This window comes from Entelurus aequoreus, linkage group LG04 (genome assembly GCF_033978785.1).
Source record: "Entelurus aequoreus isolate RoL-2023_Sb linkage group LG04, RoL_Eaeq_v1.1, whole genome shotgun sequence".
Classification (NCBI taxonomy): Eukaryota; Metazoa; Chordata; class Actinopteri; order Syngnathiformes; family Syngnathidae; genus Entelurus; species Entelurus aequoreus.
This window is the reverse complement of record NC_084734.1, coordinates 77,136,948-77,159,606: the sequence shown is the minus strand read 5'-3', so window position 1 is coordinate 77,159,606 and position 22,659 is coordinate 77,136,948. Positions and strand designations below refer to the sequence as shown.

General features: G+C 37.6%; 1 protein-coding gene across 2 annotated transcripts in view; it reads left to right on the top strand.

Moving 5' to 3' along the window:
- The window catches only part of ergic1 (endoplasmic reticulum-golgi intermediate compartment 1), a 36,014-nt gene that overhangs the window by 11,623 nt on the left and 1,732 nt on the right, over window positions 1-22,659 (top strand). Inside the window, exons 2-9 of one of the 2 annotated variants that reach the window (XM_062043770.1) lie at window positions 3,326-3,387; window positions 8,623-8,695; window positions 10,212-10,266; window positions 14,610-14,756; window positions 17,468-17,572; window positions 17,652-17,712; window positions 18,026-18,126; window positions 21,427-21,549. In XM_062043770.1, the coding sequence (XP_061899754.1) occupies window positions 3,326-3,387; window positions 8,623-8,695; window positions 10,212-10,266; window positions 14,610-14,756; window positions 17,468-17,572; window positions 17,652-17,712; window positions 18,026-18,126; window positions 21,427-21,549 (727 nt within the window). Of the gene's footprint in view, window positions 1-3,325; window positions 3,388-8,622; window positions 8,696-10,211; window positions 10,307-14,609; window positions 14,757-17,467; window positions 17,573-17,651; window positions 17,713-18,025; window positions 18,127-21,426; window positions 21,550-22,659 lie in introns of both variants that reach the window. The other variant, XM_062043769.1, reaches the window with a different exon arrangement.

The window sequence follows — 22,659 nt, the reverse complement described above, 5'->3', positions numbered from 1 at the left end:
AACCATTCAAAAGGATATACAGTTTTATTTCCCATTAGTGTCGAATTGTTTACCATTGGAATGTAAGAGGATGGTCAATCACTTTGTTATCCTAAATAAATAAACAAACAAATAAAATGGACTCTCATTTCTGTTAGCAAAAATTCAACTTGAATAAATATTAAACTTCTTAAAGTGTATTTTTTTTTGCAGTTGGAAAGAAATAGGTTCTCACTCGTTAGTGTTTGTTGATGGTCCCATATTGCCCATCTGATTTGAAGTTCAAATATTACCACAACCGGACCTTTGACTTTGTAATCATATATTATTTCTCCTAATTTTTGTTACTTTGCAGAACTTCTCACAAGCGAGTCGAGTAGCGAGGCTCTCTGTCCATGCTTCCTGTGTGTGTAAAGCTTGTGATCTCGCGCTTTACCCACCGAGACAAAGATTGTGAATTACTAAAAAGAGGGCTCACTGTGTTCAGTTACTTCTACTGTTTAAAAAAAAACGTGCTTAGAGCGATGCACAGAGTTAGACCTCTTTCTCCTTGTTTGAAGCGAGAGATGAAGAAACAATTCTGATAGACGAACATGTCTCACTCAGATGCTGGTGATGGTGGAGAAAAAAACCACACTACGCCTCTTGCGGTTATTTATCGCATTAATTAAAACCTCAAAATCAATTTGATGTTGATTAATCATGCAGCCAAAGTGGTCACATACTTTTACCATAAAAGTCAGCCGATTGATCTGCGTATGTGGAGTAAAAGTTATTTTTTTTAAAGTCAAAATGGACATTTTCTTCTTTGATTATCATAACTGATACACTTGTGAAAGGTATAAACACACAAAAGATTGAAAAATACCTAAAAATACAGACTGGAAGGTAATACGGTCGAGACCCTTCCTCTTTTTTTGTTTTACATCCGTGCTTCATGTACTTTGTTTATGAGGAAATTAACCTTCAAGAATTGTCAAAAGTATTTTCCTCCTCCTTGTTGACCCCACCCAGTCCTCTTTATGCGATGTGACCCGAGTACAGGAAATTCTGAGGCCAAGCAAAAGGCTCGGACCCTGCTGGTTTGGAAAGGAAAAGAGAAGAAAAAACAAAGTAAAGTAGTCGGGTCCGAGCTGGACAGGAAGTGCCTCCCTCTTGCTTCCTCCCACGCCCTGCCCTGCCTTGCATCAGCCGTGATGATTTCACTGGCAGCTCTGCAGTAGAAATGTCAAGTGATGTGACTGTTTTGGCAGGGGATGAGGAGGTTCTGTGCTGTCAGCAGTACAGTTTGGGTCAAAAAATGTATCACTGCCCAAAAAGGACATGTGTGTGAGCACAGGAACCTAAATAGTTATGACGCCGAATCGCACATTTTCCTTCCTTTTCGCTCCTATAATAGGCTTAAATAACATTACTTCAGAGGAGCTGAACGTGTCACTTGGCAATGACTCTCCCTCGCTTCTGATTCACTGGTCCATGACGACTTGTTGCACAAATTATGATTTTTTTATTAGTCTTTAAAACATTTTTTTGTCATCAGTGAGTCATAAACTAAGCCCTATATTACGAATGAATGTAAAAATACATCTGGCACTGGTTTACACCCTAAATTCTAGGTACTAGACCATTTTAATTCTATGGCAAGGGGGACGGTTGTAGAGCACATTTGGTTAGTTCAAAGCTATCCAAACCCTGTGTGGCCTGCCAGCATCCTAAATCTGGCCCATTGTACGTCTTGAAATATTTTTTATAATATTATTTGTATTTTATATGACCTTTTTCCGACCAAATCTGACTTGATAACAGTCAATAACCATATGATGTCTATATGTAGCATCCAAACAACATTTCCCACCCATGATGCAAACAAATAAAAAAACAACACATCAAGTTTACTTAAATATGTCAAACAAACTCACCTGTCCACTGAGCTATGTGCACATTATAATTAAATGTTTAAGCACCATATCGGTTGCACGCGCGACAGTATGTGACGTATGTAGCAACGTGCGCTTGTTTTATCTCTTAAGTGAGAAGGAGAGACAAGAAAGAGTGAGAAAAGCATGTAGTGTAATGCCCGCAGCTAAAAGCAACTGCGTGAGAACGTATACTCGAATACTCACGAAATAGTAATTTTCTACATTGCACAGAGACAAACCCGCGATACATCGAGTATATTCGATGTAACGACCAGCCCTATATCCAACGATATATTACAGTATTCTAAACCCACTACAAAGCATGATGGGTAATATCATACTTGCCAACCCTCCCGATTTTCCCGATAGACTCCCGAATTTCAGTGCCCCTCCCGAAAATCTCCCGGGACAACCATTCTCCCAAATTTCTCCCAATTTCCACCCGGACAACAATATTGGGGGCGTGCCTTAAAGGCACTGCCTTTAGCGTCCTCTACAACTTGTCGTCATGTCCGCTTTTCCTCCATACAAACGATGTGCCGGCTTTTACACTCACATAAGTGAATGCAAGGCATACTTGATCAACAGCCATACAGGTCACATATAAACAACTTTAATACTGTTACAAATATGCGGCACACTGTTAACCCACACCAAACCAAGTGAAGTGAAAACCCTTTCAGGTGACTACCTCTTGAAGCTCATCGAGAGAATGCCAAGAGTGTGCTAAGCAGTAATCAGAGCAAAGGGTGGCTATTTTGAAGAAACTATAATATAAAACATGTTTTCAGTTATTTCACCTTTTTTTGTTAAGTACAAACTCCACATGTGTTCATTCATAGTTTTGATGCCTTCAGTGACAATCTACAATGTAAATAGTCATGAAAATAAAGAAAACCCATTGAATGAGAAAGTATGTCCAAACTTTTGGCCTGTACTGTATATATCTTTTTGTCAGACAAGGAATTGAGTTTCAGTACTGTATATTGGTTCTGCATAATTATTGAACTGTGATCAAAACATTTTCTCTGCTTTCAAGCATGTTGTTTTAATTTAATTTTTTTTCTCATTTGATTGGTCAAAAAGTATGATCTTATCATGACTTGGTTTTGTGCTTTCTTTAGTAAGTGTTGTGTGTCAGGGACCTCTGTTAAGGTCAGGTCAGATATACACTGCAAACATTGTGTGTGAGTGTGTGTGTGGTTGTGGGTGTGTGTGTGTGTGTGTGTGTGCGTGTGTTGGAGCAGTCTGTCTGGGCCTGTATAACTAATGGCTGTGTTCCAGAGCTAACATTCCAGCACTCTTCTGTAATATTGCACAGTTTGAAGGGTACAAAGTGTGCTTCCCTTCTCAGCACGTAGTATTTACCTTTTCAGTCTTTTTTTTCTCACCTCTCTTTCCTTTCTCGTCTCCCTTTCCCTCCTCAGATTCGACATCTACAGGAAAGTACCAAAAGATCTCACTCAGCCCACCTACACAGGAGCTTTCAGTGAGTGCAAACAATAGTCTTTTTTTTATGGTCAGATCATGTGTCCACTGAAGAGGTGTAAGCATTTGGTTTTTGAATCATACACATGTGTGAATCATATCTTCTTTGACGGATTTCTACTGCATCTTTATCCTTCTTATAAGTGAATGCTTGCAAGGGCAGCTTGTGATAAAAGACAAAGTAATAAAGTATGAAAGAGTTTCTTTAAAACTTGTTTTGAGAGGATACAGCCCACCTTCGCTTATGCCTTTTCCAATTTTGGATCAATAGTTGCAAAAAAAGTGACTTTTATAAGTGTATCCCTATGAGTTTTGAGGTCATTATCTTCGACTAAGGATTTTCATAGTCGAATGTGATTCGTTAGATTTTCCCAATAGTCGACGATCAGTTGTTTTATTGTTAAACAAACAAATACGTTTTGATTGTGCATTAGGAGTGTTTAATCTTAATTGTATTTATAATGTGTGCCTAATGAGAGATTATCTCTTTCTATGGTACTGTGACTAATTAATTACTGCATTTTCTGAGCTACAAGCCTGCCGTTAGTTTTTTTTTTTTAAATATAATTGACTGACTAGTATATGTGTATATGAGCAGTTACTTTATTATATGAGCCAGTGAATTTCCTGCTCTACAGATGGATAAATCAACAGATATAGTCAGCCTGGCAAATATCCTAATGTACATTAATGAAAGGACAATTATTTTTTTTAAGTGGGGAAGAGTGAGGGTTTCATGGCTTCAGGTCAAACATCTGAAGGTTTTGCGTGACTGTAAAGTTCAGGACCACTTCAATACGGCCATCTTAGCTTGGCTACTCTTCTTCTCTCTTGGAGTGGCTCTAACTAGCAAGCAAACAACTTTGCCCCCTATCACCCCTGCCCAAACCCCTCCCATCGCTACAATTTCATATAAAACAGAAACATTCTTTATAGAAATACAGGGTTACCTCAACTTATGAGTACCTCAACTTACAAAGCTGGGCAACTCTTGTTTTCTCTTGGAGTGGCTCCAACTAGCAGGCAAACACCTTTGCCCCCTATCATCCCTATCCAAACCCCTCCCGTTGCTACAATATCATATGAAAACAGAAAAATCTTTCTGCTCTCCAACTATCAGAGCTAAGAAAGTTAGTGCGAAGGAGAGGATGTGGAGGACCAAATGAGAGACACAAACCGTTAAAATATGTTAGTCTGCATCACACAAACTGCAGCCAGTGTCCACGGTATGTAGCCACAAAGGTCCAAACGACAAATATTTATCCATAGAACTATTGAGAAGGTGCAGATGTTGGGTTTGACGTGTTTCAATTTGTTCTGTCTAGTCCTGATTCAACAAACTGGACAGTCAAGCATAACATTTGGTACACAGACATACATTTTACTTGCCGTCAACACTGTTCTCTCCGGTCTGTCACTCAAATACGTCCTTATGTTTCCTTTGTTGCGATTGTTACAATGCGGAGAGACTGTGGCCAGATGTCACGAGAGAAACTAGCAACCAGCTCTATGAAAACAAGTCTACTGTATTACTTAATGGAGAATTATCCCAAAAGAAACACCATCCGTGCGGTCCCCACGGTTATTGCTGAAGAATATTATTACATTATTTTATAAAAGTACTCTAGTTTTGGTGGGTCGTTGTACATAGTTTTGTAATGTTTTTCAAACATTTATTGTGTAATAGTTTGTTTTTATTTTTTAGAAGACATGTCACATGTAAAAATTGTGGAGTTTTGGCAGGGCCAAACACAGATTAAATGTATTTAAAGTCATTTTAATCATCAGGGGCTGTTTTGAGATATGAGCTCCTCAGCCCTGGAACGCATTGTGCTCATAAGTTGAGGTACCACTGTATGCAACAAATAAAGAAAAACAATGTCAACAAACTGCTGTAGGTTCAAAAGTACTTTATTATTGCCAATTATCTTTATGTCTCAAGTAAATGTGCAAATAATGGTTATTTTTGGTTTTGATTTCCGCCCTGACTTTATAAGTCGGCCAATATCCTTGACGTCAAGATAAACGGGTTCAACTGCTGCTAGGGCCTCAAAAGTAAGAAAGTCATCCAAAAGGTCGTCAACAAACTGTACAATCGGAGCACAAATTCAACGAAACTGCAAAAAACCCCAAAAACATTATTACTCATCAAGGTCTGATGAAGGCCGGATGGCTGAAATGTGTTGGGACTGATTAAAAGGTCCATTAAGATATGTTGTAAATATTATAGGCAATTCAACTGAATTAGAGTGTCTTCGTTTTATTGCAGTTTTGCTAATGTAAAAACTTTTAATTACTGGCCTTGCCTTGGTTTGTTTAATCAAACTATTAAAAGATGATTGAATTGAAATGGATAAAGCATTGAACAAAAGACAAGTACCAAGTGATACTGTTAATGTAGCTGAGGTGTAATTCAAGTGCCTTCTAGCCTAGAAAGATGTCCTGGCTGAGTCAGTGTGCATGACGTAGTACCTGTTTAGCACTGCTAGTATGAAAACAATGTTAATGATAGCCGCAGGCATCTTGGAATAAAATTGTTTTTCCTCCCACGCCTTGTGTTTGTCACCACTAAGTCATCATGGAATCATGGTCCTTTTTTTAGTCAATTTTCACCACTTCAGAAGATCCCATGACACATTTTGGGCTCTTCAGTCATTTTCTCATGGAGGTCTTATGATGAAAGCGCATACAAGAACAAAAGATCAGTGTTTGGCAGACATGACGTTATGATGTTTAAGTGGTACTGATTACAAACACCTTCCTGGATGACTGGGAACGAGGCTGCGAAAGATGTCCATTCCTCACCCAAGAGGAAAAGGATGCAAGTAGTTCCTGCGCCGAGTCACCACCCATCCTGTCGCCATCTACTGTCTGGTCATAAAGGGCAGTGTGTTTTTGTGAATATTATAGCGGCTTGCTTAGCAGCAACCAGAAGCGACCCCTGCTCTTGACAAAAGAACAAATATTTGAGCCCTACCACGGTTGTTGGTCTGTTTTAGCGTCACATTCCTATGGAGTGTGGTATTTTCTTTGAACAATACCTCTGTTTTGAACCACAGTTGCTCTGGAGCCCACCCCTTAGCTGTGCACACATTGTCATGTGTAATATCTGTTAGTCCTGCCTGAGCGGATAAAAAGTGTCCATTGTTTTGTGCTCAAAATGGGCCTTAGGCACAGCAAATGTTGAAAGGAGGATCTGTTTACAGAAAGCACACGGCATGACTGCCAAAGCATTACATTTTAAGCTATATGAGTCAATGTGGGAATAACAAGAAGGGATGGGTTTGCGTTATATCACTCTGCTGTCAGTCTTTCCAACTATACTTTTTTCACCCGAGTATGAATAACTCTACCAATCTTCAGTTCAACCTGAATTACTGGCTTGTGTGTCATTGTGACACTCTTTGTTGATCAGTTAAACATTACCCAAAGTAGATCCTCCAAACAGCCACAAGTTTGGCTGTGACGCCCTGCCAACCGCAAGGTCATGTGACTGTGATCCTTGGAGACGGTTGCTACATAAACACGCCTCACCTGCTGAGTGAGAGCTTGCTGACCGAGGCTATTCACCATAGCGGTCAGACCACAGTTGTCAGTCACGTCACCTCCTTCCCTATTTATTTTAGTACACACGAGACATACATTTCATGCAAGAACTTAACTGATTAGTTTCACTTATTGAATAAAACACTTTCTTTGTTAAGTCTGATTCTAATCCAATTTGTTTGGATTTAATATTTTCCCAACTAAAAAATATTGTTAAGTGTACTGGGGAAGTTGTCACAGATATGCTTCATGTACAGTATCCTTTGTTATTTTAAGTTCTCCTATAATGCAAAGTTTACATTTTAATGTTAGAACAGCAATATATGTCCCTGGAGCAGGGCTTTTCAACTGGCGGCCCGGAGGCTAAATCCGATCCAGTAATTACAACAAACTGTTAGTTCAGTTTAAAACTTAGGAGTCAAACATTTTTGCAGCAAATTCCTGAAAACACTACAGTTTATTTATTTATGTATAGAGGACGTTGAACCACTTTACACAAATTGACATTTTAACCTAGCTAGCAAATAGAACACTGGTGTCCAAACTTGTGATTTGCATAACATAGGTGTTCTTCAATGCACCACTTTAAGTCCTCTCTTTTTTGGCAGATACATATTTTTTGTAATGTGATTTATGTAACTAAGGTGTTGCACTAGCTTGTTTACCTCCGATGCAGTCAGGAGTCATTTGTTCAACTTATTTAGTTATACTAGTAGTTTAGGTCCTCGTTTTCATCATTTGGGCTATTCAACTGGTGGCCCGTGGGTACAGTTAAAAAAAACTTGTGAGAGCCACATTTTTGGAGCCGATTCTTAAAAACACCAGAGTGCTGTCATAGAGATGATCTTTGACTAGCTTTTTTGCAGAAGGTCCTTACAAACAGCAAAGCACTACTGTAACTTACTTAAATAGACCAAAGTCAATTTGTGTAGAATCAAACTGTAGAGGTCGCTGGTTCTCCGGAATATACAAAATAAGACTGATAGTGAAGGGAGAAGTCCGTACCCCCAGTCTTTAGCTGTCTGGAAATGTGGCCCCCTAAACAATTGGGTTGAATTTCCCTCCCCTAGTCTGTTACATTTGTAAAATAAATTATAAAATATCTGTTAAGAGTAAAATGCCATATTTCTTCAAATATTGACCGTCAATTAAGTTGACACTGTGTCTTAAATAGTTGTCAACATAAACAAATAAAAGCTACCGTCATATAGACCCCGCCACCAAGAAGATGCCAGGTACACCCGACAATTGAGTAAATAAATGCCACAGCCAGGATTAAAGAAAATACGCTCTGTGACAACAGTCGGAACTTCAAGGTTTTGTGACTTTGAGCAAAGGGTGCTTTGTCTCCGGAATCTCAAATAAGCAGGACTGAATGACTGTGATGGCATTTAATGTGTAATTAGTGGAGGAGGGTGTCTAAAAAGCAGTGTTACAGCAAGCTAAGCACCACCATTAGAGCTGCTATTCACGGAAACTATTTCCAGCCTCAGCGATTTCAATAATGTCAGCACCGCACGTCCCACGTCCAACCTCACCTCCTTCATGCCACACATTAGCTCATTTGGTTTGCATCATTCTTTAAAAATAGTCATGTAATATGAGATTCTCATGTGTAAGATTTATGTGTGTATTTTTGTGTGTTTGAAACAAGGTCTTCATTCACACTCTGCTCTCCTTTGCCCCACAGTTTCCATCCTTTGCTGTGTCTTCATACTTTTCCTCTTCCTCTCAGAGTTGACTGGATTCATAGCCACTGAAATGTAGGTATCGCAGTTTGCTAAATGTGAGTATATGTTGTAACATCCTGGATGGATTTGTTGCTACACTTGTACAAGACCCGCAGTTCAGCATACACAACACCAGGACGTCATCACAAATGTCACTGCCCTCATTTTGACGCTTTGTGCTGGTAAAGCCAATGACAGCAGTCTGTTTTGTCACAGGAAATTGGCTTTGTACGTGCATCAGCCCCTAGGCAATGTGTAATTAAGCAAGGCATGAAGTGAGGTGTGACAGCACGGAAATTACGCTGGCCCAGATACACGTGTCCTCCAATATGGACCAACAACATACTCCCAATTGGTGTACAGGTCTCTTTAGATACTGTACTGAAATAAACCATCTTCACTGTCCAATGAAAAACATGTATCTCCATTTGTTTACCTTGTTTCTGCAGAATAAAAAAAAAAAAAGTGAACACAGATTTTCTTCCACATTCCAAAACAGTGTAATAGGAAAATACTATAAAGTAATGGAAAATTAAATAATCAAAGTCCATCATAAAACCCTTTTTCTTTGAGAAGGCTAAAATAGCATTTTGTACAATAAAACATTCACTCTTAATGTAAACTGCATCACTGCGTGACCTCACAAATTTTCTTTAAAAAAAAAAAAGGTGTAAAAAGAAGTTATTGTCTGCGGTTTTAATTGTGAAACATATTCAAAATGAATGTCTTCCTAACTTTCGTAACCAATCAGGTTGTTGTGAGTCCTCTTATTTCAGGTATTTTTTTGTGTATATTTTTCTTCTCTTCTAGTGTTCTCTACTTAAAGGGGAACTGCACTTTTTTTTAAATGTTGCCTATCGTTCACAATCCTTATGAACGACAAGAAGACAAAAGTCTTTTTTTTTTATTGCATTCTAACTTGTAATAATTGTTTTGTTCTATGTGGCTAGCAATGCAGCTAATGGAAGCAATCTATTCTGCCTCTAAATCACTTTGAAAATGCATTCAAAAACTGCCAACAATACTTAACTTGCGTTCCGTAACTTGTTTAACAACCAAGCATTGTTATTGTAAGAGTGAACACCGAGGAACTGTTTTGCTAGCGTAGTAACACATTGCCTTGCTACAGCACTAGCCGTAAGCTAGCTACTGCAAGATGTAAGCTAGGAACTGCGTCAACAGCTGAATGGCTTTTGAGTTTTTAATATACAACACAATGTGTTAAAAATAAAAACACATATGTGTTTTTGTCAGAAATTCCAAAAAAGTGCAGTTCCCCTTTAACACCTCTTGTTGAGGCTGATCCTTTTTCTTTTGGCGTTTTGGGCAAGTTTAGAGGCACATTCTTTAAGGTTTTGGTAAAATTTTGAACTGTATACTTTGTTTGAACAATATCAGGAACATCTGGCTTTAGGTGTTTCATTGGACACTAATGCTAGAACACCATGTGATCCCCAACAAATAACGTGCTGAATTAAAAAAATGTTTTTACCAGTTATGTATTTTCTGATTGGATTGTAACCAACGTTCTTTCTTCTTGCATTCCCAGTGTAAATGAACTGTATGTGGATGACCCAGATAAAGACAGTGGTGGGAAGATAGAAGTGAGTTTAAACATCAGTTTGCCAAACTTACACTGTGATTGTGAGTATTTACAAAATATATACACATATATCATTTCTCTGCCTTCCACTTGTGTGTTGTCAGTTTCATGTTGTCTATAAGCCTCTTTGCCCTTTGTGTCAGATGGTGTTATTCACCACACCCTATTATTTGCACAACCTAGTTAAAGTGTCAGGGTGATTTGCTTACAGGGCCTATGTTCTGGCATTCTGTGCCACGCATATCTTAAAGTCTGGCACTGTTTGCTGTGCCTTTGACATCAAGTGGTCTCTGTTGGTAGTTTATTTTCTCTCCTCATGACTTGCCTTAGAAACTATGCCTCCCTGCGACAAATCAAACAAGCAACCAGAAACCTCAAACATTCATTCGTAACATGAGCCCACAGATTGACTCAACACTAACCAAAAATGGCAACTCTAATAAATTGGTTCCCGATTTCTGTGTAAGACACCTTAGCATGTAGGCAAGGAGCTGCTGGCCTTGTGTTATGACACGATCACTCAAAACACGCCAAAGAAAAGACAGATTAAAATACTGGGTGCTCACTTGCAAGACACACTCTGGCCATTCTGCCTGAGATGTAAAATTTGATATTTTTGGAGCTTCTTTAAAGATCGACATCCATTACAAATGTGCTTATAGGGAATAATGTCATTATCACACAGTGATGTTGTTAGGTTTGCAATGTAGTGAGTCCCAGAACCCACAGGTCGTGATTTGAGTGGGCCACTGGGAAGTTCAATTGGTCCCCTATTAAAAGGAAAATTCAAAATCTTATTTTTCTAAAATTGTAGTGTTCAACTCCTTTGATTATGGCATGGTATGAAATGGTTGGAATTAGCATTTGTTTCAAACGTATTTAAAATGAAATACAATTTGAAATGTTCACAGACACCGTCTGCGCATAGGAAAATGTCACTCGCCAATCAAAGTTTTCATCACCGGCACAGCCCCATGTTTTTCCAACACATTACAGCATGTCCCCTAAACGTTAAAACACCATCGACACGAATAAGCACAGCATTGGGGAGTTGAAACATTGGTCTTATTTACTATGACGTTCATTTTAATCGTTGAAATTAAACCCGTGATGACTGGCTAGTTGTTTTGGTTGCGGCTTAACTAGCATGTTGTGATACTGTGTACTGTGATCACGTCTGTGCTGAGCGGATGCACAGTGGGTTGTAAAAGCGCTTGTCTAGTCTGCTGACAACAAGTTTTCTTTTGCTAGTTTCTAGTGCTGCAACTAACGACTATTTTGATAGTGGACTCGTCATCAACTAGTTTAAAGATTAGTCGACTAATCGGATTATGGCGCATACACATTCAGTGGCTCTAATTTAGTCATCGGCTTTTAGATATAGCTTGAGATCTGTTTAGGCATGTGCTAACTAACAATAATGATTACTACTTCGTTCAGAAATATTTATACTGCTACTGTGCTGTTCATTAGGCTATTACAAGGTAACAACTATATTAAACTTGTGTCCATTTAAATCAAGGGCAGGACAAAATTCTGATAAAAACAAAGATTACTTTTTTATGTAACTAAAAGGACAGTCAAAACAGCACCAATAACAACAAAATGCCACCAAATCTGTCTAGCTTCCTTAAAAAGAAAATAATGTTATGTGATAATGATGTGGTGTTTAAAAAGTTGCTCATAGGTATCAAGACTCTATACTGACAGGTATATTGTTCTTTAAAGACGTTTTGGTATTGTGTTATTGATCCAATAACGTCGAATGTGCCAATCTCTTTCTAACTTTACCGGATTGACAAACTTTCGCTGGCACACTTTGGCTAATTAATACTTTTTCCACATATCTTCAACTCTGTGTTGCTGCTAACTAGCTAACTATCTCACCGAGGAGAACCGGAGATCACGTCTTTCAGATGTCTGACACACCTCCCCTTATGTCCGTAAAAACACAAGCTATGACGTCACCCAACATTATCGGCAAAGGAATTTTGTCGGTGACAAATGTTGTTAATGATTTTATGTCGACAACGTCACCAAATGGTTGCAACCTTATTTACTGTGATTTTAAACAAAATGTATCGTTTTTAGTGGGTAACAGGAGGTTTGTCCCATGGATGCAAGGAGAGTGAGATGACTGCGTCCTTTCCGATAATTACCGTATTTTTCGGACTATAAATCTCAGTTTTTTTTCATAGTTTGGCCGGGGGTGCGACTTATACTCAGGAGCGATTTATGTGTGAAATTATTAACACATTACCGTAAAATATCAAATAATATTATTTAGCTCATTCACGTAAGAGACTAGACGTATAAGATTTCATGGGATTTAGCGATTAGGAGTGACAGATTGTTTGGTAAACGTATAGCATGTTCTACATGTTATAGTTATTTGAATGACTCTTACCATAATATGTTACGTTAACATACCAGGCACATTCTCAGTTGGTTATTTATGTGTCATATAACGTACACTTATTCAGCCTGTTGTTCACTATTCTTTATTTATTTTAAATTGCCTTTCAAATGTCTATTCTTGGTGTTGGGTTTTATCAAATATATTTCCCCCAAAAATGCGACTTATACTCCAGTGCGACTTATATATGTTTTTTTCCTTCTTTATTATGCATTTTCGGCCGGTGCTCCTTATACTCCGGAGCGACTTATACTCCGAACAATACGGTATGTGTCAAGGACGTGGGACAAACTTCACTGATCACATCTCTCTTATCTGCTGTTCCAGAGTTAAACATCACCATTATTTCTGACTTGTAGCATGTTGCCTGACCTTGATGCATGACTTTGTTGGAAAGGGGAACCCGCCTCTAAATAACCTCATCATCTTCTCCCCCAGCCCACACTTACATATTTGTGCTCCTTCAAAATCTCTTAAAAAGGAAAAACCCACCTTCATTTCGCTGAGCTGTATTTTGAGATCAGCGTTAAAAGGGCGGGGGGTTCAAGATGCCTCAGATGTCAAAGGTCAAATGTACGGCATGTGGAGGTCTTTAACTGATATTCCACCTGCGCTCACAGTCGACACAGCCAGGCGCTGAATATAGGCCACTGCTTGTGTGTCAATGCGGTACACTAATAGTGGTTAGTGACGATGGAAAAACACAAACAAAAAATGGTGGCTTGGGTCCAACATTTCCACATTAGTCACCTTTAGAAATATATAGTTATACTTAACTGAACTCCTAGGCACATTCTGGAAAATCTTTTTTAAATAACTTTTAAGACAAATGCTTTTTATGAGAAGTAGCAAGTCAATGAAGATTGAAGCATGCAGAGTTTTTAACCACAGGGGCTTTAAAATAAAATAATTGTGTTTTAATTTAATAGGTTTCACAAAAATAATGAAAAACTAACCATTCAGGGATTGTAGAAATTTTAAGCAGCACACAATTTTCTTTGACCAAAACTATTATGACTAAACTACACAAGTATTTTTCCTTGGTTTACGGCTTTGAAGGGTTGGTGAACACTCACACAAACATGCTCACACAGGCATGCATGCACACAGCGTGGTTGAATGTATTGCAATACTTTTGATAGCCACATTCTTTCATAGTAGAAAATAATTATCACTGCACAAAAAAAGGAAAAACTTGAAATATAGATTTACAGTATGATGTAATTAATGCAGTTATTCTCTCACGTGCTATGTGTAGAGGTGGGGAGAATAATAAACGTACGACTGGTAGAGTGGTTGGCCCCAACCTCATGGTTACGGGTTTGATCCTAAGTGCCCCTTTGACCATGTTGAAGTATCCTTCAGCAAGATACTGAACCCCCAGTTGCTCTTGATACGCTTTGAGTTCCTTGAAGGCAGAAAGTGGTACACAAGTATGATCTAATTACCATTTACATGAAGACAGTAAGGACATGCCGTTGTGTAAATAGGATACATTAGATAAGGCTACTTAGTCTGTTTATTTAATGGAAAAATAAATGTATCCTTTAATGACTTATTTTGTGATCTGAATCTGATCTTTTCTATTCAAAAAAGGGAACGCATGCTCTGTTCACCCAATATTAAACCACTATTTAAAAAAATATCCAATTAAACTTTAAACTGAACATCCTCAATTAAAACACATCTTGATTTTTTTTTAAGTTTCTAATCAAATTATAGAGGCAGAAAAGCTATCATTTGAATACTTCTGAACCTGTATATTATTTAGATTGTCTCAAAAACATGACCCCATTTGACACAGGTTCTTTCTCTGCTGTAATTTTCTTGACATAATCCACTCAAACAATTACATTGTCCTTGTACATCATTTTTTGCTACGTTTTTCTGAATGGATCAAGTGATTTGAACTGTAAAAACCTAAATAGGACACTGCACACTGTCTTCCAGTGGTGGGGTTGGACATCCAAGATGAGATGGGCCGCCATGAGGTCGGCCACATTGACAACTCCATGAAAGTTCCTCTCAGCCAAGGAGCCGGTTGCCGCTTTGAAGGAGAATTCACCATCAACAAAGTAATTCTCTATTGTTTCTTCCGGTGTCTGGACACTGTGTAGCCCGCCGTGTCCTACAAGTGTCTCATGCGTCAGTCTGTCCGCAAATCCACTCAATCATTAACCCAGCAGTTGTACGTTTAACACGTTCGTCCGTGGAATAATTGCAAACGTGAGACTGTTTGTCGTCCGGTGGGTGAAGAACGTTGGGTTTTCCGACCCACAAGTTGTTAATTGTTAGCTACAGTACGTTCTGCCGTCACAGCATTAGATGCGCTACATTCATTCTAAAATGATGCATATCCTGGACAATCTTTTGAGTTAAAATGCATTTTTCTTTGGTGAATATGCATCTTCTGGCTGCAAAACATTGTCAATGTCCAGAATTACTCATACCATTTGTCGCTACAGGCATAGCCAATGTTTTAAACGTAATTGTTAAAGGGGAAGATTTTAATCTACATTTAAAACACTTCCTTGTGGTCTAGATCAGGGGTCTTCAACGTTTTCCAGGCCGATGACCCCCAAATTGATGGAGAGATAGAGCAGGGATCCCCTCCTTATATATCTTGCGTAAAATGGTGTTTTAAAATAAACTGATTCTAATGGTACCTTGTAAATGTGAAATACTAAGGTACAATGTTGTGCCGCTAATAGCTAGCTGGCAATAAGAGCGTTAATAACTGGCTGGCAGCTCACGCTGCTAATCGCTAGCTTGCAATTTGAGTGCTAATATCTAGCTATCGTAAATGCTACAACTATTATTAATACATTATAATTATTTCTTTATGTTTTTATTTTAAACTTGCACAATACAGTGAGTAGGGTGGTCATGTCACTGCCATTTATAAACCAATGTTATTTAAAGGCATATAAATATGTGGAAAAATTGCAGGCAGGATAAAAACAAAAAGTATTTAACATTTTCACGACGCCCCTGGAGTATCTCAGCTGATCCCCTAGGGTTCGCAGATCCCCTGTTGTAGACTTCTGTTCTAGATAATATGTATTGGATATGTTTTGGTGTACATTTTTCTCCACAGTCAATTTTATAACCTATCTTTTGCATAGATGTTCATTTGTGGAGGCACCACCAGATTGAGTTTATCTTTTAAAAATATACACTGTTGAAGTCTTGAAGTCATCACCACTATTTTTGTTCCAGACACTGTCAAAATTAAACTTCATAAACATATAGATTTACCTGGTCACAACTTTAGGTACACCTGCACACTCAGAGAATGATAAAGAGCTGCAATAAAAAAAAAAAAAAAGCTGCTTAGCAACATTTATGTTATGCCAAGGTTATATGAAAATAATACTTAATCCTACTTTTTTTTGTGTTTCCTCGAACTCAGCTGGCCTCATACAGAGCTCATGGCTAAGAGCTTTACTTAAAATGTCCTATTGCTTGTATTATGTCAGGTGACTTCTTCCCGTAAGTGACAAACAGTGGTGCTCAACCTAGCCGATATGGCTGTTGTTGTGTAGCAAGCAGTGAGCAAACTCTCTGAGTCCGCAAGGGGCCCAGATCTTCATGCAAAAAGCAGATACGAGCAAAAACGCAAACTATGCAATGGAATAGATCCCTAGAATTGATCAAAGAAAGATTTGTCAAGTGATATCAAGGATTATCCGTCGGTGGAATTCCCAAACATATTGAACCATTTTATGCTCCAGACATCATTCTATATGGCAAAACAGATGAAAACTTGGAAAAGCGTGGAGGTCTACAACTTCTTTGTGTGTTGCGGGGTCAAGGAAATCGGTATCAAAATTTTAACTGATAAAAATGCATTGTTTTTGCTCGAGTAAGGTTGCATTTCATGATTTAACTTTGCGTCTTGCGAGGACACGTCCATGAAAACGATACAGCACCTGACAGCTTGATACCCGTGATTGCATATCCATTTAACAAACGAACAATTACTGAATCATCACCTTATTTGATTTTTGTCTTGTTCTCATAAGTACTCTTACACATTTGTGTACAAAATAAACAAAAGGGGAAACGTAGAGATACTTTTCCTAACAAAGTATCTTTGACTCTGACTCAAGGTAATATTTAAATGGGAACTACTAAACATTAAAAGTATATCAAACACACTTAACCTTTACCACAAGTATTCAACACTGTTACAGCATTTATATATCAGAAAAGACGAAAATAATCATAGGTCTCCTTTTAGAAGTTACCACGCTTCTTTAGAATAGTGCAAAATATGTTTTCCTCAAAACCGGTAGGATCAGAGCTATTAATGATGATAATAAGCAAACCGTTAAAAGAAAATTGTCTATTTTCGTTAGTATTTCCTCCACAGCTTCAATCATTTTGTCACCTTTTTGTGTCTTTTCCAGTTAAAGATAACAATAAAAAAAAAAAAGAAGATTTGAATTCATGTATATAATTCTTGGCTTATTATGGTTATAATAGTACTCAGTAGATATATGAAAACCAGCTTTCAGTATGATACATTGCCGTTGTACAACTCTGCAAACTATAACCACAATAATAAACATAGTGATTAATAATTACATTTCTGATATTGCACAATATTGCTAAAAGCTCTCATTTAGGTAACAGCAGCTTTACGTCACAGCTTTTTCTGGCTCCTATTTGACTGTGCAAGCATACCAGTAAATTTATACGTACTGCAGATGTTTGTGGTTTAACTGACGCATACTCTCCTACTTTCTGTTTATAATATTTGTGTGCGCGCACGTGTGATCAGGTGCCAGGGAACTTCCACGTGTCCACACACAGTGCCACGGCCCAGCCTCAAAGTCCTGACATGACCCACATCATCCACAAGCTGGCCTTTGGGGAAAAGCTTCAGGTTGAGATGACACGCATACACACACACGCACACAACATAGGACAAAAAGCCTCATTACTCTCCTTTGTGTGTCACACAGATGCTTAAAGTGCAAGGCGCCTTCAATGCTTTAGGTGGAGCTGACAAGCTATCGTCTAATCGTATGTAATTACACATTGCACCTCTTCATCATGATTATAGTGTACGTTCCATGTGATTCAGGGAAATGAAACGCTGGCTGATTGAATGCAACCCTATTGCAAAACTATTCAGACTGATAGAATGTCGAAAAGAAAACTAACAGCTAGTGTTATGGTCTCTGCATTGTCATATTTAAATTTGAGGTCCTGGATATGTAAAAAAGAAAAAACATGTAAAAATGTAAACATTGCAAAGAATAAGTGAATCGAATTAACAGTAAATGAAAAATATCAACAATTTTAAATAAGACTAACTCCTAAATTTCCCTTGCAGCGCTGGCCTCACACGATTACATCCTGAAGATCGTTCCAACAGTTTATGAAGATCTGTCGGGCAGACGGAGGTTCTCCTACCAGTACACAGTGGCTAACAAGGTGCTGTAATCTTCCCATTCTCCGTTAAAATGACGTCTCAAACTTGCCCATATTTTGTGGCCCTCGACTTAACTTTATAGGCCATGCACACTTGGCGGCTAACAGTCAAAATATGTTTTGCAATGGGGAATCCCACATTTGAAAGAACACAAAACACTAACAACTCACGATCCAATTTAATTCCAATTTGTGGAATCACAATTTCATTCAGAATCGATTTGTGATCCAAAACGATTCACGCAACGTTATTTGGTATATCAATTATTTACAATAGCCTGCCTTGGTTGCTGACCTATGACATATATGAGCAGAGATGGCTTAAAAAAGATGAAAAAAAAATGGATTGTTGAAAAGGTTGCGTCAATTCAGAATTGTAATGAATTGCGATTTTGATGTGAATACATTTTTTTCCCAGCACCCCTAAATACAATAATGGTACAAAAACAAAAATTACAGACATTGGGCAACACTAGCGGTGTAACGATTTATCCACTATATCGTTTTATATTCCTAAGATTCAACGACATCGATCTGTTCGCGGCATGATGACCTTCCAGAAGATATTTATCGATTTTACATCGTTTTAAAAGGCAATCAATCGATTTTTTTGGTGCTAGAAAAAATAAAACATTGGATTTAAAAACCCAGACTCTATATCAGTGGTTCTTAACCTTGTTGGAGGTACCGAACCCCACCAGTTTCATATGCGCATTCACCGAACCCTTCTTTAGTGAAAAATAAAATGTTGTTTTTTTCCAAATTCAAGACAAAGTTATATGTTTTGGTAACACTTTAGTATGGGGAACATATTCTAAGTAACAAAGACTTAATTTACAGTTTTTTGGACACTCGGGAACATATTCTAACTAACAAAGACTTAATTTAGAGTTGTTTGGTTAGGGTTAGGGCCAGAGTTAGAGGGTTAGGGTTATAATAAGGCCATGCCAAATAAGGCATTAATAAGTACTTAATAATGACTAGTTAAGAGCCAATATGTTACTAATTTGCATGTTAATAAGCAACTAATTAATGGTGAATATGTTCCCCATACTAAAGTGATACCATGTTTTTTACTAGTGCACAAAATGAACCGTGCATGAACATCACCTAGTTGAAACAACAAAACCAACACAGTGCATAAGCTCACAACAAATTACACACCTGCAAATCAGTCTGACTTCTGCTGTTGCCGTATCTGTAATACGCCGATAGGAAGAAGTTTTTATTTACACGATGAGTCGGGTGTGTTTTGACCTCCGCCGAACCCCTGAGGCTGACTCACCGAACCCCTAGGGTTCGATCGAACCTAGGTTAAGAACCACTGCTCTATATGAAGTGTAACACTTTTAATGATTAAGACGTTAAACATTACTCAAGTGTGTCTGCCCATCTGGGGTGTCATCGCCATCAGTCGTCAAAACAAGAACGGCGGATACCTACAGAGGTAGAGAAAGGTCACAACAAATGGAAATGCCACAAAGCAATATCATAACGCAACAACACAACAACTTTTAGCTGCAGCACAATTGCAAAATCCACAACAAATACAAACGCCACAACACGATAAAATAAAACCACAACACAACTTTAAGCCACAAAGGGCGTGACGGACACAACAGAAGTGAAAGCGGACCAAATTTCGACACCGACTAGTTGGAAGGTTGAAAACGGTGTAATAAACATAGTATATTAGTATTATTGAAAAATAAAAATACAATATATTTATGACTAAAAAGCTGGTCACACTTCTTTCTTTTTCAACTATGTTCATTACACTGAAACTTGTGCTCTGTCACTGCCATTGCGTGTTTTTGTGGTTTGTCTTATAGTTGTTGTGTTGTGGCGTTTGCATTTTTGTGACTTTTCTCGGCCACCCCATCTGTTTATTAAAATGAGACTAGTAGTAGGTGTAGTAGTTAATATAGTGTTGTATATTATATTATAGTATAGTGTTGTATTATTATTTTTAATTATTTTTCTGCAATGATTTCACAAAATTATACAATATCTTGTCCTTTAAAACTGCCCTGTTTTATTTGTATTATTTTCATGTTGAAAAACAACAGCAAAATAGCAGGTAAATATACTGTTAAAATGTTGGTTACTGTACTTTTATTGAAAACGTCTTAACATAAAGCAGAAAAGGTTTCCTCTTGTCAATAAGATGTGAATTAATTGTTGTTACTTGCTTGTTTGTAGCCATAATTCATTTATACCTAATTGCCTTACCAGACATAACAGGAATATAGGAAACTTGAGCTGCAGTGTGAAGTATCCAGTAATTATTTCACAGTCACATTTGTTAAATGTTTGGTTAAAAGGTTACTGAATTGTTTTCATTTCAGATCACATTGTTATAAATTAATAATGTCCCAGAATAGTATTGGCAACCTCAAATTATGATGGAATCGTTGTTAAAATGAATCAATACACTTCTAGGCAACTTCCTGTTAGCAAACTGAAGTGTCTCAGAACTTTGAGGAATTCCAACTGTGAAAATATGCATTTTTTTACATACACTTTTACATTTATAATGACTTCAGGCCTACTATAGCTTAGTTATGGTTGAAGTAGTTCACACATTTAGTCACAGTGTTAAAATGCGTTTCTAATGTGAATACTTCATGCAGCCCAGCCTCACCCAGACTCTACCCCCAGCGGTCCTTGGTCAAATTGAGTTTGAGACCCCTGCTGTTCAAAGACATGTTCCAAAAGCATGCTGTGGAAATCGAAAGGGTTTTCTTCTGTGAAAACAAAACCACAGTATTTTGCACAATATTTGTATGTATTAAAACCACCGTACCATAATTCTTCTTCTGCTTTTTAGCAGCTGTTTTTTCCTAAAGACCAAAAACATCCAGGCTTGTTGGAAAAACACAATTCTGATGTGCTGTGTTCAGAATAAACAAAACACAAACCCTGGTATTTTAATTTTTTTTATAACGACTCTGAGTGCTGCGTTGAGGTACACACTTTCCTGCTAAGTCACTAATAGTGACTGGAAACTGTAAAAAAAAGTAAAAAATTCTGAACATGCTTCTGAGAAATGTGCTCACACTTTAAGGATCATCACAGTATCGCAAAAGCAAAACACAACTTCTCCCTCCCCCTTACTTCATCGGATTTTGATGAAGATTCCTTTTTCGTGAATCATGTATGACATCAGAGTTACTTATTTTCTTCTAATCCGAAAACGACCCTATTTATGACTCATACATTACATAGCCTCAAGATAAGAATGCAATTACCTGATCATTCTGACTGGTCTGTAACGCACACGCACTTTGACTGTCCTTGCAGGAATATGTTGCCTACAGCCACACAGGCAGGATCATACCGGCCATCTGGTACCGATATGACCTCAGTCCTATTACAGTGAAATACACAGAGAGGAGGCAGCCCCTTTACCGCTTCATCACTACCGTGAGTCATTTGAATACCAAAAAACAAAAAGTCACTTTATTTATGTCAATAAATCAGGGAGAGCATGTGGAGCGTTTAGGTGGGGAAAAGTAGAACTAAATGCTAGATTGACAGGCATATTTGCATTTTAAGTGGCCAAACACGATTGATGCTGATGCTGTCATGCTATTCCCTCATTTAGTGTCAAAAAAAAGTGTTACATTTTTTAGTTTGTTTTCTTATCTGCTGAAAATCATATGCTATCTGCTATCCACTAAAATGTATCTGTTCTTTCGAAGTTTTGTCCATTCTTGCTGTCCAATAAAAAGTGAGTGTGGTTCATATATTATTTATTTACAGTATTTTTCGGAGTATAAGTCGCTCCGGAGTGTAAGTCGCACCAGCCGAAAATGCATAATAAAGAAGGAAAAAAACATATAAGTCACATTTTTAGGGGAAATTTATTTGATAAAACCCAACACCAAGAATAGACATTTGAAAGGCAATTTAAAATAAATAAAGAATAGTGAACAACAGGCTGAATAAGTGTACGTTATATGACGCATAAATAACCAACTGAGTACGTGCCTGGTATGTTAACGCAACATATTATGGTAAGAGTCATTCAAATAACTATAACATATAGAACATGCTATACGTTTACCAAACAATCTGTCACTCCTAATCGCTAAATCCCATGAATTCTTATACGTCTAGTCTCTTACGTGAATGAGCTAAATAATATTATTTGATATTTTACGGTAATGTGTTAATAATTCCACAAATAAGTCGCTCCTGAGTATAAGTCGCACCCCCGGCCAAACTATGAAAAAAAAAAACTGCGACTTATAGTCCGAAAAATACGGTACTTTGTTTTTGATTCAATAAATTAAAAAAAAATATTTATTTGTTTTGGGTTAAAATAAAATTAAAAAAAAAATTAAAAAATTCACTCAATAGCACCGTTGTTTATTTACACATTGTTACTGGCCACTGGCAAGCATGTGTTACACATTTTAAATGTGTTTTTGTTTTTTTGCTGCCTATCAAATTAGTTATTATTATTATTATTATTATTATACAATATTAGTAATAATACGAAAATTATAAATATCAAACTTAAACTTTTTT